The sequence below is a fragment of the Eublepharis macularius genome, chromosome 3, assembly GCF_028583425.1.
Source record: "Eublepharis macularius isolate TG4126 chromosome 3, MPM_Emac_v1.0, whole genome shotgun sequence".
NCBI classification, from domain to species: Eukaryota; Metazoa; Chordata; class Lepidosauria; order Squamata; family Eublepharidae; genus Eublepharis; species Eublepharis macularius.
Genome location: NC_072792.1, coordinates 47,607,413 through 47,621,982, shown reverse-complemented (window position 1 = coordinate 47,621,982; position 14,570 = coordinate 47,607,413). Strand labels below are relative to the sequence as shown.

Here is a 14,570-nt window from a genome sequence, read left to right as displayed (position 1 = left end):
TTTGTTGTAGCAGGAAGAACCCATAACTTCAAAAAGGAACCAAAAGGAGTTTTAATTGTTTTTGTTTCAAATGAATGAACAAATGTTGCTGCAAATGCAGGGTTTTTTAACTCATGTGTTGCAGGTGATCTTAATGGTCTTTTTGAAAGATGGGCTTCTGTTGTGCTATCTTACTCGCCCAAAACTTAATCTACAATAGTTTGTTGCTTAGAAAATGAGACTTTGTTGCCCAAACACACAATCTGTGATTGTCAGTGCCATGTGGCTGCACTAGTGTCATGGACACCTGAGGTGACAGTAGGGCACTGTGATTTATAAGCAACACACTATGTCTAGTCCATTTTGTGAAATTTTAAATATTTATTATTTTTCTTTAAAGGCCAAGCATTCTTTTAATGTATCATTCTAGTTTCAGAACATTCATAAAACCGTTACAAGATTTTGCTGGTGAGATTTACAACTTTATGAAACAGAAAATAAAGGAGTAACTTACAGGATTATTTGGGTACAAATCCACCAGTTTATGAGAAAGATAGAAGAGTTCTAGAAGGGACAAAGAAAAAAATAATATATCGAATGCAATTAATGGAGGCTTGTTTAAAATACCAAAATTAGTATAGAAGTCCTATGTGGATGAATCACCATTACAGATTTAAACAGGAGCTGTTTAATATTTCTCTGTTAAAAATCAGGAGCGAGGAGGATTGAATTCAAATACTGTGGAACTACATATATTCATACTGAGTAGTATTTTAAATGAGATGGCAAAATTCAAAGGTACAATCAAGTTGAATTCTCTATGTCGAAAGGAAGTAATCATTAAATCTTCAAGCTGACATTAACAGTTTGCTTCAAATTTATTATACATAAATTTGCCATGACTACGTGTCGCATTAAGTAAATCAGGTTTAATATGGAAGTTCATAAGTATACTAACATTATAGAGGAAACTGCGGAATAACCAGTGCCCGCTGACAGTCTCGTGGCACCTAAATGATGAATGAAGTTATTGTAGTATAAGCTTTCGTGACCTACAGTGCACCTGACGACACTGGCTTCGATACACAAAAGCTAATGCCACAATAAATTAATTAGCTTTTAAGGTACCTCCAAAATTCTTTGATCACAAAGGAAGATCTGCCATGCTGAAACAGAAGTACCTTGCCAATTAACTGTTGCAAAGAAAGAGTACTAACTTATTTGGAAAATTTATATACCACTGCTCTGGAAAATTTGCTTGAGGTGATTTACAAAACAAAACATGATAAAATCGTAAAACATGAAAAATATTTTAAAAACCAACAGCTGTTAAAGAACTAGTCATAGCATACGAACAGCATAAGCTATTTAACAACCTAAATAATCATAATAAAACACTATTCAGGCTAAAAGCGGATTGTAAAAAAATAAAATAAAGACGAACTTTCTAACCATAAACCTGGGTAAAAACAAATGTTTTCGCTTGATGCCTAAAACATATTAAGGTAGGTAGCCAGACAAGCCTTAAGTGGAAGGGCTTTCCACAGATGGGATGCCATCACTGAAAAAGCCCTCTCTAATGATTTTAAATGTGTGTGTGTGTCTTTAAATGCTTCGTGTGGTACAGTTCAAGTGTGGGGGAGTGAAAGAGAGGGATGAGTGAGTGATATGATTGGTTGATGACTGAGAATGTGGGCGGAGTGAATGCCCACATTTTAGTTACTGAGGGGGGGGGGAGAAACAGTCAGTCAGGGCAAGAGAGGCAAGCTGTGTGAAGCCTGAGAGAAGATCTGTGTGACTATGTCTATGAAAGGAAACTTTAAGAACCAATAACACTCTCTGAAACCATCAAGCTTAAAAAATAATATGAAACCGATACGCTTCTTATAAAAATAAAAGTTTTTTTTTTTAATATCCCAGAGTATCTGTCATTCCTATATCCCATCAGGGCCACATAGTACCACAAAGAAGCCTGACGCTTGGGCACGTTACTAAAGGGGGAATTTAAATAAAATATCTTGGAATATAATATTCCAGGTGGCAGCGATTTACCCAGAGGGCATAAGAGAAAGATTAAAGGCAAAATCTACCCAAGAGAAAGAAAGGGTCATAACACCCTCTCTCTGGCATTAATATGAATACCGTCACTTTCTCCAAAAATCAACACATCAATTATACTGGGTGGCCCTGAATAAGAAAATGTAAAGGACAAGACTGATAATTTAATTTGTAAAAATTAAGATGTTTAGCAGAATGGTACAACAGTAGCATGTGCTACAGGTAGTAAAAAAATGATGAAACAAACTAAAATCAAGAAAATCTTTAAACTATCACTACTCTCCAGGCAGATGATAAAAGAAGCAAAACTGGCCCTCCTCACAGATAAGTCAGGGGTCTCGTAGGACTCCCAGGTATGCAGAAAAATATTACACCAAAAGAAGGAAGGAAACCAAAATAGCCTGATGAGGATTAAATATGCTGCAGAAAAGATGGAATGCTGAAAGCTGATGAGTGTCAGAAAGGGGGGGAAAAGGAGGAAGTAAACTTAGTCAAAATCCTGAAAGGTTGTAAGAGCTTGCAGGGCAAAATCTTGAGGGAAGGGTGTGTGTTATTTAAACCGTCTCCCCCTTGTGATTCTTCACAAGCCCCAGTTTCCACAACAAACGCACATAAAACCTATTTTTTGCCAAGTCACACTTGAAAGGCTTACTCAGGAATCACAGCAAAACAAACACAGTTAAAACAGAAAAAAAATAAGGCTGGACCCAAAAGAAAATGCTGCATTTGACAAAATGTCTGACATCGTTTGAACAGTTCCTTACCATTTGCTTTATTCAGCTCCACAAGCGTCCCAATATGCACAGGCAAACAACTGGCATGGAAGGGATCTTTTTCCATTACTCTAAAGATAACCCCAAAACAAGATCCCTGATTTTTATTATGAAGTAAATTGCTTCAGTTACAAGTAGATCATAGATCTTTTAACATATTGTAATAACTTCTATATTCCTGCTATCCAAACAGCTCATAGAGGCACTAAAGAGGGCTTAATTTCATATAGTTTTAACTAGCTTTTGTCAGTAGTGACTAATAACAATTAGTCACTAATAACAATCCTTAAGTTATTGAATGTACAGCAGCACATCGAGAGTCTAGCAACGGATAAGGATCTCTCTTCGTGAAGGGCATCTGGCAAGACAAGGGGTGAGTGAGTGCTGAAAGCTTTGCCCTGGTACCACCATCACTGGAAGGGTGCATGTCCCAAGGAAAAATTTCAAGAATTGTTAAAGTGCTTGGCTTGCTGAAAACTACCATGGTAGCCATTCTACCTTTTTTCCAGCAGCATCCTGATCACCTGGGTAGCAGCTGCTCTCCTCTGAGAAGACCAATGGGCTGGTTTCTTTCTTCCCAGACAACTTTTCACAAATCTGTCAATTTGCTCAGGTCAGAGCACTTGGCACAAGTGGGAATTGGAAACTGAAACCGTGTGGGGTGGATAAGTGGTAGTGGCTAGGGAATCTCACCTTGCCAGAAGCATAAGGGAACCAGTTTGGTGTAGTGGTTAAGCGCATGGGACTCTAATCTGGAGAACCAGGTTTGATTCCCCACTCCTCTGCTTGAAGCCAGCTTGAAGCCAGCTGACCTTGGGTCAGTCAGAGCTCTCTCAGCCGCATCCACCTCACAGGGTGATTATTATTGTGGGGATATTAATAACATACTTTCTAAGACGCTCTGTATGGGCGTTAAGTTGTCCTGAAGAGCTGTATATAAATCAAATGTTATTATTATTATTAAGGAGTGAAGTGCTGAAAGTGCCCAACACTTGTCTTAGCCACTAGGGGAAGAGATATCAGCTGTCTTAAGGCATGAATTACGTGCTGGTCTCCTGCTACATAAAATGCATGAGTAAATTCTGTGTTTAACCAACAAGGCCATGGATTTTAAAAATGTAACAGTACTGAAACACTCACTATACTCCTTGTGGAAATAATACAGCCTACACAAGTATACACTGGAACTTTCAGTCTTCTTTGAAAGTGTAAACGCCATATGGCATTGGCAATATTTAGTAATTTTATTTTACAGGTCAACATAAGGCATGAGAAAAATACAACTGAAACTGAATTACAAAGTAAAAATAAAATTAAAAACAAAGTAATTACAAAGGCCAATTTTTAAAAACCACCCTTATATTATTTTGCCCTACAATGAGCGCCTCTGACTCCTCCTTTGGTGTTTACTGCCAAAGACTTGGCAAGTAACAAGACAGTGTTAAAAGCAAAGTTCTACTTTTTCAGATGATTGAGAACTATACACCTATCAGTTTTCTCCTTACAAGGACATTCCAACTGAATCCAGCTTAGCATAAAGCATAAGCTTATAATATGCTATGCTTTAATTAAATAAATATATAACTTTTTAATTGAATTCTATAGCTCTCTCAACAAATTCAGTAGGCAGAATGTCAAGTAGCATGTTAATATCACAACAGACAACCTGCAAAATGATTTTGATAAGTAACCCCCAAACTGAGTGTATCGCCATAACAGCAACCTCTCATATGCATCTGATTTCTATACTTACACAGAAGTAAGCTTGTAGCACATTTTGAAATCACAGTTATAGTAATGTCTTTCTGCTAAAGACACTACTACATCCAGATTATCTTGAAGACCATGTACGGATTCAGGAATCAGTGTTTCACTTGGTTTATTATACTGTAAGAGAAAGAAGCTTCAACAGAGAATCAAGTAGCAGCTTAGGTCCATAAACCCACTCTAGAGGAGCAGAAAGTTCTTATGTTCTGCACTATCATAGACCCAGCTCAGGAAAATAATTCTGAATGTCTTCAGAGTAATAAGTTTCTCATGCAACTTAAATTTGTACAAGTACCTTTAAATAAGGAAACGAGAAACTAGTAAGCAGGTTGACTAGTTTATTAATGGCTGATCCACATCAGTTAAAAACCCCTGAATTAGTGCAAGTTAGGCTAACAGCTAGCTGCATTTTGGGCAAGCCCACCCTGGCTCCAAGCTTAAGATAAATTTTGTTTATCTTAGCCAGCAAATAAGACAGTGCCATGTTAAGCCTTCCCTCTCTGCATACCGCTCCAGTAAATAAGGGCTCAACTGATACCAGCCAACCACCAAAGGTGTTCCCTCCCCAGCCAAAGGCTGCTTGAGTCAATGATGTGCTGGCTTGGGAACAGCCCCCTCCCCATTCTTAGACGGCTCAAGATGCTTCCAATTATCCTTACCTAAACTGCAACAACTCACACTATTCCTGCCAAAGCTTGTTACGGCCTAACCAGTCAAAAGATTACTGCTGTCATTCCCCTGGACATTATGGAGCAGGTTAAAAAAGGCTCCTTTCCTAGGCAATTTGAAAGGAGCCCCAAAAGTTCCTACTTGGCCCCTCAAAAGGTGACCAGCTACTCCCACCTTATCAATAGGGAGGGTAGGTAGCCACCTTGCAGCAAAAGCCTACGGCAGACAGCAGGCCAGAGCATAATAGGCTCTCCGGCACCCTTCTGATTGGCTGTTCTACACAGGGCAGCAAATGGCTCACCAACAGCCAATAGTGCCTTGGGATCGCTAGAAACTAGTACCCCAGGCTGGGAACTACATTCTATCACACAAATGTCATTTGTAGACATGTGTTTTTATTAGATAAATAATGAGGCCTTCCCATGCATGCAGCAAAGTTTTGCTTGCAAATGTCCAGACAACCTGGTAAAACATGTACTCGCCAACTACATCATGCTAGTCTTCTGCAAAGCAAATCTAATGATGGACTGGAGAGCTGCTTTGAAAATGTAAGGCAAATGCCATCTCTTCTCCAGCCCCAGAGCAAATCTTCTATTTTAGATAGCAATACTGTATATATTTATATACATTACTTAGATAAATGGAGTCTCACCAATCAGAATCATATTACTTGAACTTGCTCAGAATTAGTACAACAATTTTTTGAAAAAAGGTTCTTATTTTGTCAACTGTTGTTTCTTTTCATAGTTCTGACTCTCGGTTCATTATTTAAAAAATTCATTATTCCATATCTGGATACACAACTGATCTCTAATGAATGAATTCAAGTCAATTATCAGCAGCAGAAATTTTGGCAATTTTATACTGACTTGTGCTAAACCGATAAAACACATAAGAGAACTAGATCTAGGAAACAAACTATTTTTATATTAAAAGTATATAAAAATCATATCAAATTTACATTTGAAGACAATACAGCATTTCTAATATTTTAAGATATATCTTTTACCTTTTTCAGTTTGTTCTCGAACAGAAAATGTAGCAATATTTGTTCTTCTTCTGTGCACTGTTTCCCAAGAGGTAGAGATTCAAGAAGTTCTTTTTCTGAATGTATCAAGAACAAAAAGAATTGCAGCATGACTGCCTATTTACTACCCAACTACTATCCATAGCAAAAAAGAGAAAGCAAACAATTAACACTCTTTCAGTACCATCCTCATCAGAGTTTGAGATTCAGAACCAGCATGATGTAGCAGTTAGAGCATTAGACTAGTATCTTGGAGACCCAGCCTCAGATTCCCAGTCTGCCATGGAAGCTGGCTGGGTGGCCTTGGGTCAGGCCGTCTCCCTCTTTTTAACCTTTCCCACAGAGTTATTGTGAGGATAAAATGACGCAAGGGAGAAAAATGTTCTTAAGTCACTTTGGATCCGCGCTGGGGCAGAAAGCCAAGTGTAACTATGTAAGTTTTCCCATTCTAAGATAAGTGACTTCAACAGACTTAAAAGGGTAAAGCCTTGCTTAGGATGTCATTGTTAGTCTCTCTGTTAAAGTGTCTTACAAAGGCATCCTAGACTGGAGCAACTCAGCATAAGATTACCTGCAAACTCAACACAACGTGCTTTGTGACATTAGAACAGGGCAGCAAATGGTTCATTTCATATTCTCAGAGAGTCGTCCACAACTGGCACCAACACAGCTTGTTGCCATTTTGGGGGCACTTTTGTTTTGCTACTTTCTTCACCCTTTCTGTGTATTGCATGTTCTTGGAAGCATCTGGGCTTTGAAAACTTGAATCAAGTTCTACGACAGCTGAATGCTGATGACTGGAGGAAATGGGAGTTTGAAACAAACCGTGATTCTAAACTAGAATTGAACCAGGGCTTAGAATCCTTGTTTGTGGCACAGAAACAAACTTCAACTGACCCAAACACCTACAATCAGACAGACTGACAGTCATCTAACAGTATCCAATTTTTCTTTATTTTTCCCACCATTACCTTTAACAACCAGTTAATATTTTACATTTTGACTAATCTTTGAAATTAAAAAAAATCCATCCAAACCTTCTTGCGCTGTCAGCATGTGGTGCGACGTTAAAAGGTCAAATGCTTCAAAGCAGTAAACGTCAAGTTTCAGGGCCTCTTTGTAACTGAACGTTGCCAGGGTTCTATTATCAAGAGCATCGTAGATCTTTCCCCGCAAAAGGCAAATGGAGCTCTTGATCTGGTATGAAAACATGGCCAGAGATGAGAGACTGAATCAGTGTTTGAGATGTGATTAGGAGTCAAAATCAAATCTGACAAGTGAAAAAGCATTTCACCCATGTTGGATGTGGCTCTTTTCCAGCTTGACACACTACACTGTTTTACACATTATAAAGTTAGGAACACATTGTGGATAGGCCATAGTATGCAGGTGTAATGCACACTACATAAGCACTGCAGTAACTCTGTAAATTAAAAAAATACTATTTTTACCTTACTAGGCAAGTTTTTAAGCCTTAATGTAGTAGACGTAAAAAACAAATATTACTAAAAGTCCTCTAATGATTATTCCTATTATAATACTGTGCAGAATTTTTTCTTACTTACTGAAGACTGTGAAACCTCCCAGTCATTGGAACAGTCTTTCTGGCCACTTTCATCCTTAAGGTATTTTTCAAACAGTCTTTTGTTGATTGGTTCCTCCATGTCGAGAATATCAAGAGCCTGCTGATACTCTTTGGCAGCATACTACAAAGAGAAATTCAAGGTTAAGAGTATAATGTTACAATTAAATAGTCAGGTAAAAAGGATGGGCCCTGACCTGGAGAGCCTGATTTCATCGGATCTCAGAAGCTAAACAAGGTCGGCCTTGGTTAGTAATTGGTTGGGAGACCGCCAATGAAGACCAGAGTTGCAGAGGCAGACAATGGCGATCCACCTCTGTTAGCCTTACTATGAAAACCCCCACTGGGGTTGCCATAAGAAAGCCAGTTTGGTGTGGTGGTTAAGAGCAGCAGGATGCTAATCTGGAGAGCTCAGTTTGATTCCCCACCCCTCTGCTTGAAGCCAGCTGGATGACCTTGGGTCAGTCACAGCTGTCTCAGAGCTCTCTCAGCCCCACCCACTTCACTGGGTGACAGTTGTGGGGATAATAATTACTTTGTTAACCACTCTGAGTGGGCGTTAAGTTGTCCTGAAGGGGAGTACATAAATTGATGATGACGATGATGTCAACTATGACTTGAGGGCGAGATTTCATTTTTCAAAGAGGATGGGCATTTTACTAGCATACACAAAAACAATCATACTTTAGTACATTTTCAGCGGTGGCTCTATCTTCCTCTCTCCCACTTCTGATTGTTACACCCATATCTAATCTCTACCACCCCAGTCCCTTTTTCAGCCTTTCCAGATCCTTAAATCCATTTACTTAAAGTATCTCTGTGCCCGTTCTTTCATTTTGCTACTAAACTTTGGCTTCCTTACTTAGCCTATTCTTTTTCTTCTTCTATCTTCTTTATAGATAAATTAAGGCAAAACAAGAAAGTAAGTTTACAGGATTCAGAACATTTTAATGTTTATTCAATATTATCAACAGCCTTGAGTCTTAAATAAATACACACCTCAAGCTACCCTTTGAATTAAGGAATGTATTAAACCAGAAGTTTCAAGAAGTTAAGGCATTCCAAACTTTTATTTGATCAGAGAAGTATTTCTTTTTGCCATGTGATTCACTTTTGCATACTGACAGTTTAATTCAGAACAGTCTATCTGTAAGTAAATACTTACATGGCACCTAGCAGCGAGGTATCGACATGCTTCATATAACTAAGAGAGAAACAAAGATTGCTCAAATTATTTTGTAAGAAAGTAAGCCATTATTAAGAGTAAAGACCCTGATTCTCAACATACGCTTGTTTGCCTTATGCCTCATATTGCTCATTCATTGCCAGTATTTGCTGTTCACTGTGTTTCATCCAGTTCTTCAACTGATCATGCATACAGTTAGTCAACTTTCATCTGCTGTCCTTATGGCTACTCCGTTCTTTCTAAAAAGAAGTTACTGATTTTTTATCTCGAATTTTGTTTGTGCCTGTACTATAAACAAAACCAGTAACAACAACAACAACATTCGATTTATATCCCTTCAGGACAACTTAATACCCACTCAGAGCAGTTTACAAAGTATGTCCTTATTATCCCCACAACAAAACACCCTGTGAGGTGGGTGGGGCTGAGAGAGCTCCAGAGAACTGTGACTAGCCCAAGGTCACCCAGCTGGCTTCAAGTGGAAGAGCAGGGAATCAAACCCGGCTCTCCAGATTAGAGTCCCGTGCTCTTAACCACTACACCAAACTGGTGGGGAAACAGGAGCAATTGTTCAACATAGTATTTTCTCACACTGCTCTGGTTTCCTATAATTTGACTCCCCTCTGGCTGCTTCATCAAAACGCCAGTGAGCAAAATTATGGTCTTTTTAATTTACCACCTTCTTTAATTTAATTAAGTTTAATTTACCACCATCTTCTGAGCTGCATGTATGCTTTAACTCTTTCTCAGAGTTCTCACTCTACTTCCATTGCTTCTTCAGGTTCCTTCCAGGTCTCCATACTTCCAACAATTCCTCATATTCTGTTCTCACTGATCACTTATTTCATAAATTGTTACAGCTTTAAGAAGAGCGCTTATCATATAACAGATTGTTTGAGGATACGAACAACAGTCTATAGTCTAGTACTCCACACACTGGATGAAGAATAAGTAGTAGGATACATCTGCAGCCTCTTACCTTATCTAGCTTTCTCGATCGAAGGGCATGTGCTGCCCTGTGGTACTGAGCAGTGAGGTAAAGACACTGAGCTAGCCAGTAGATGTCCTGTGGTTCCTCTAAAAATAATCGCACAATTATAAGCATAATCTTACAAATCTTATGACATTGATCTTCTTTTCATGAAATGTAATATACAGCACATTCAGAAATATATGTATGTTATCCAAATAAATATTTATATACAAATTAAGCTACATTATAAAACTCGTATCATTTTCTGTCTCAGTATTAAGGTGGTTTATGGATTGAAACCAAATCCTAAGACTTGTATACACCATCTAGAGTATTGCATACTCTTGGATGAAAACAGATCCTGTTTCTGCAATTTTTCCAAACTACGTGCTATAGAGAAACACATTGTAATAATTTCCTAAGGAAGCAAATATATCACACGAGGCAACTCATAATTAAAACCTTTGGCATCAACACAAACCAGATTAGGGTAATAACTCCCTTGGTTATGGTAGACTGCAAACATTATGAAGCTTTTAATTCCATTAAACATTTAAAGCAATCATGCAAGCTATCTAAATCCTAAAGCATAGGACATGTCATTCTAGAAAATACCAGAAAATGAATTTTTCCGCATCCCTCAGGCATGCATGTGTTCTTTGTTCCCGATTTTATTGGTTATTGATCCCTTCACACATTGTTCAGGTAAAAATATTCTAAATAAACATTACATATGAAAGCAAATTACACTAACAGAAGACAGTAAGAGATGTAAAGCAGTTTTTGCAAAGTTAAGCTATCATCGGAAAACATGGCTTACCGTGAGATAGCGAAGCTACTTTGTCTGCCCAAAATAGAGCACTTTGATATTGTTGCTGTTTTTAAGGAGACACAAATATACCAAATGTTACAGTCTGTTTATAGAAAACAAGTATGTTTAGAGAATGATACTGTCCTATAGGCCCTAAACTTATATTAGGAATAGTTTGCTCCATATTGGGAAACTTGAAATACAGTTTTGAGGAGATACTTCTTCAAAGACACTTAATTTAGACACATGGTACCTTGTTGATTATTTCTCCCATTAATCCTTGTATTTTTACCAAAGGTCTCCAGGTAGAACAGCTATGATATACTGATATATCACAGATATTAATAAAATGTCAATGATGTAACAATACAGATGAGATTAGAACCCATGGATTATGAGTCAAGGGAAAATTAACAAAGATCATATTCTAGTGTAAGGAAGGAAATTACACAAATGATAAGGCAGACAAACGATAATTCCAAGAAAATGGTTATACTATGTAATGTGAAGTTGCTGGACTATTTTGGATCCAGTACTGCTTTTTCAGAAGGGGTTTTACAACCAGCTCCTTCAAAGCAACTAACACTACCCCCACCTTTGACAAAGCATTTCATGTCTCCTGAACCCTCCCTCCACAAAAGTCCAAGAAACTGTAATCATACTGCATTCTGATTATAGCTGGGGACTGGATTGGTATGATAGTGGAGTCTAAGTGAGGATGAATATTTTTTCTTCAGAATGTCTCACACAAATATCATAACAAATATCATTCTATCATATAGAATTTCTGATCCTATACCTAAAGAGGCTGAGTGGAGAAATCTCTTTACTACACAGAACAAAATCCATCTGAAACCATTTCCTTTTAACAAGTCCCCAACCTTGTAAAGGTTATATACTATCAATCTAAACCTCTGCAAGCAATCGTTGGTCCAAAACAAAGATGTCACAGATGCTTCCCCCACCAAACCATTTAGCTGTCAATAGGTATAAAAACCCCTGATATATATGATATGATATATATATAGGGACTCAGATACACTGGGGCAGTCCCAAGGCTATCTTAGCAGCTATAAAATCCGGGGTCACTCCTGAAAAACTGGCCCCAGCATGGATTTTGAAGTCCTAGGGATCAAAAGAATCACACCAAGTTCAAGACTACCTCAAGGAGCCCTTCCCATTTCACTCAAGCAAGTCTCAGAAATGCATGACAAGTCAGCCTTCTCAAAAGTTTTCATTGTAGACTGACCAGGCATTTAGCAACAGCATTTTGGGGTCCAATGGTGTACAGTATGAACATGGCTAACAGGGTCTGATTGGTTTTAAAGAAAAAGTAGAACAAGGCACAGGCACCAAATGACAGAACCACCCCTCCCCCTTGCATGGTTTATCCTTTTCCATCTCCATATTACCCCCTTCCCATAAGATAAATAATAGTGCATCCTTTTGCCCTCTCCCCTTAAAAGCACACTTTTTAAAAACACACGAACATACTACTATAATTGAGCAAACACAGAAACCCCTACCATTGTTGATTCCCTCAGAAATCCTGAATTGTTTTCAGTGAAGTCACACTACACACTTTCTATATGTTAATGTGCCATTTGGTTTGAGATAGTCAAGTAGAATATCATTAGGTTAGAAATCTGGTTTCTCTTTGTTCTGTAATTTTTTAAAAAAATTAAGAGTCTGTATGGTACAGCAATTAAAGTGTATGGTACAGCAATTAAAGTGTGACGCAGGGCACGATGCAAGAGCCAAGCCCTGTGTCTAAAATGCTGTATTTTAATATTTGTATCCGCCAATTTTAACTGTATATCAAATAATGTTTTAATGTTTTTATAATGTTTTTATTGTTTTTAATCTTTATGTAAAAATCTTATGTTGTTATACCGCCCTGAGCCTGTTTGACGGGGAGGGCGGTCTAGAAGTGTAATAAAATAATAAATAATAATAAATAATACTGGATTCCTACTAGGCCAGTCATTCCCTCTCAGACTAATCACTCAGGGTTGTTGTGAGAATACAGTGGGAATCATATACAGCACCTTAAGCTCCTTGGTGGAAGAGCAAGATAAAGATGTTCATATACAGAGGGAGAAATAATAACAAGCACTTTCACTGGTACTCAAGCATTGACTGAATAGCTTGAAAATCAAACCTTATTGGTTTTATAAATAAATTATACAGGCTGTCTATCCAACGACTGTTGACACAGCCAAGAATAGCACATGCACAGATTTTATTTCAGCCTTCCTTTAAAAAAAGTTTGGGGGGCTGTGGAGGCACATGAATGATTTCCAACAGTCATACTGAGCAATAGAGGAGTATGTTAGGAAACAGAAGTAATAAGAGGAAATCATTTGTTAGAACATTTATCAATTTAGAAACACATGTCCAACTAATCATATTCAGCATTGCAGCCTTAAGTGGCATATTACTGTAAGAAAGGGAGTAAATCTCACGGCATTTTTCACATATTTTAATGATATGGACAATAGGACTTTTTTCTAGGAGAGGAACAATCTACACATTATCCACTTTGCATTTCACAGTTTCTTTGAAATATTACAACTGATTAAAAGTACTATATAAATATTGTTAAAAACTGTAAAGCATTTTATATACTATCCTGTTCATTAGTGTGGCTCTAATAGACAGTTATTAATATTGCACTTTTGCAGATAAGCACTGAAGCTGAGAGAAAACGATGTGCCCAGACTCATCAAGGAACCCCTTAGGTGAAGTTGGATATGAAAATGTGGTTCCTGACCTTTACACCCCACACTGAATGTGACCTTGCTTGTGTAAAGAGTTGAAAAGTTACACTGAGTTATGGTGACCCCTGCTAAGATTTCAAGGCAAGAGTAACAGAGATGGTTTGCCATTGCCTGGACTTTCTTGGTGGTCTCTCATTCAAGTACTATCGGGGGGCGTGGCGTCGGCTCCGACAGGGATGGACGCTTGAAGCGCGGGCTCCCTCTCAGCTCCACCTTGAAGCCTCTTTAACCTTCCATGGTTTGCGTTCCTAATATCTTAATATGAAGGGTAAGCACGATCAGAATATTAAAAAACAGAATTTAAAAGCTACAAAGTGCTTACAAAGCTTTTTCACAGCGTCACAGCAATCGGCTCTTACGGGAGAGGCAGAGGAAGCAGCAGATAACATGGCGGCCGCGGGAAGCGCGGCAGCTGCTCAAGAAGTCCTCGCCTCTGATCCAGCATTAAAAGTTATGCTGAAGGATTTAGAAAAGAGCATTTTGGATAAAATATCAGTTATGTTAAACCCCTTAACTGAACAAATAAACGAGCTTACTATGGCAATGAATACTGTTATCCAAAAAACGGACTGCGCGTTAGATCAATCCGTGGCATTACAAGAAGATATACGAGTGCTACAAAAAGAAAGTGACAGTGCTCAGTCCAGGATTTTGTATCTTGAACTCCAGGTCCGGAGCCAGAATTTGAAGTTCAGGGGTTTGGATGAATCTATTACTGCAAAGTTCGACCTCTCCCATTTTCTATCTACTTGGCTGGCGGAATTGCTGCAGCTGGAGGAGGGTGCAGTTCCAGTCATATCTAAGGCTTACAGGGTTGGTCCTGTGAAGTCAGAAAAACGAAAAGGCCCTAGGGATATAATAGCGGTTTTTACTGACTGGAGGTTAAGGAAGAAAATCTTGGAGATGGCAAGGACACAGAAATCGTTAACATACAAGGAAATGAGAGTGTCTGTGTATACTGATTT

General features: G+C 38.3%; 1 protein-coding gene across 2 annotated transcripts in view; it reads right to left on the bottom strand.

Annotated features, from left to right (window-relative positions):
* Positions 1 to 14,570, bottom strand: part of CDC16 (cell division cycle 16) — a 29,916-nt gene that overhangs the window by 8,821 nt on the left and 6,525 nt on the right. Inside the window, exons 2-10 of one of the 2 annotated variants that reach the window (XM_054973813.1) lie at positions 10,835 to 10,889; positions 10,021 to 10,118; positions 9,021 to 9,059; positions 7,839 to 7,979; positions 7,311 to 7,470; positions 6,256 to 6,350; positions 4,564 to 4,697; positions 2,802 to 2,881; positions 494 to 543 (exon numbers count right to left, since the gene is read on the bottom strand). In XM_054973813.1, the coding sequence (XP_054829788.1) occupies positions 494 to 543; positions 2,802 to 2,881; positions 4,564 to 4,697; positions 6,256 to 6,350; positions 7,311 to 7,470; positions 7,839 to 7,979; positions 9,021 to 9,059; positions 10,021 to 10,118; positions 10,835 to 10,889 (852 nt within the window). The remainder of the gene's footprint in view (positions 1 to 493; positions 544 to 2,801; positions 2,882 to 4,563; positions 4,698 to 6,255; positions 6,351 to 7,310; positions 7,471 to 7,838; positions 7,980 to 9,020; positions 9,060 to 10,020; positions 10,119 to 10,834; positions 10,890 to 14,570) is intronic. The other variant, XM_054973814.1, reaches the window with a different exon arrangement.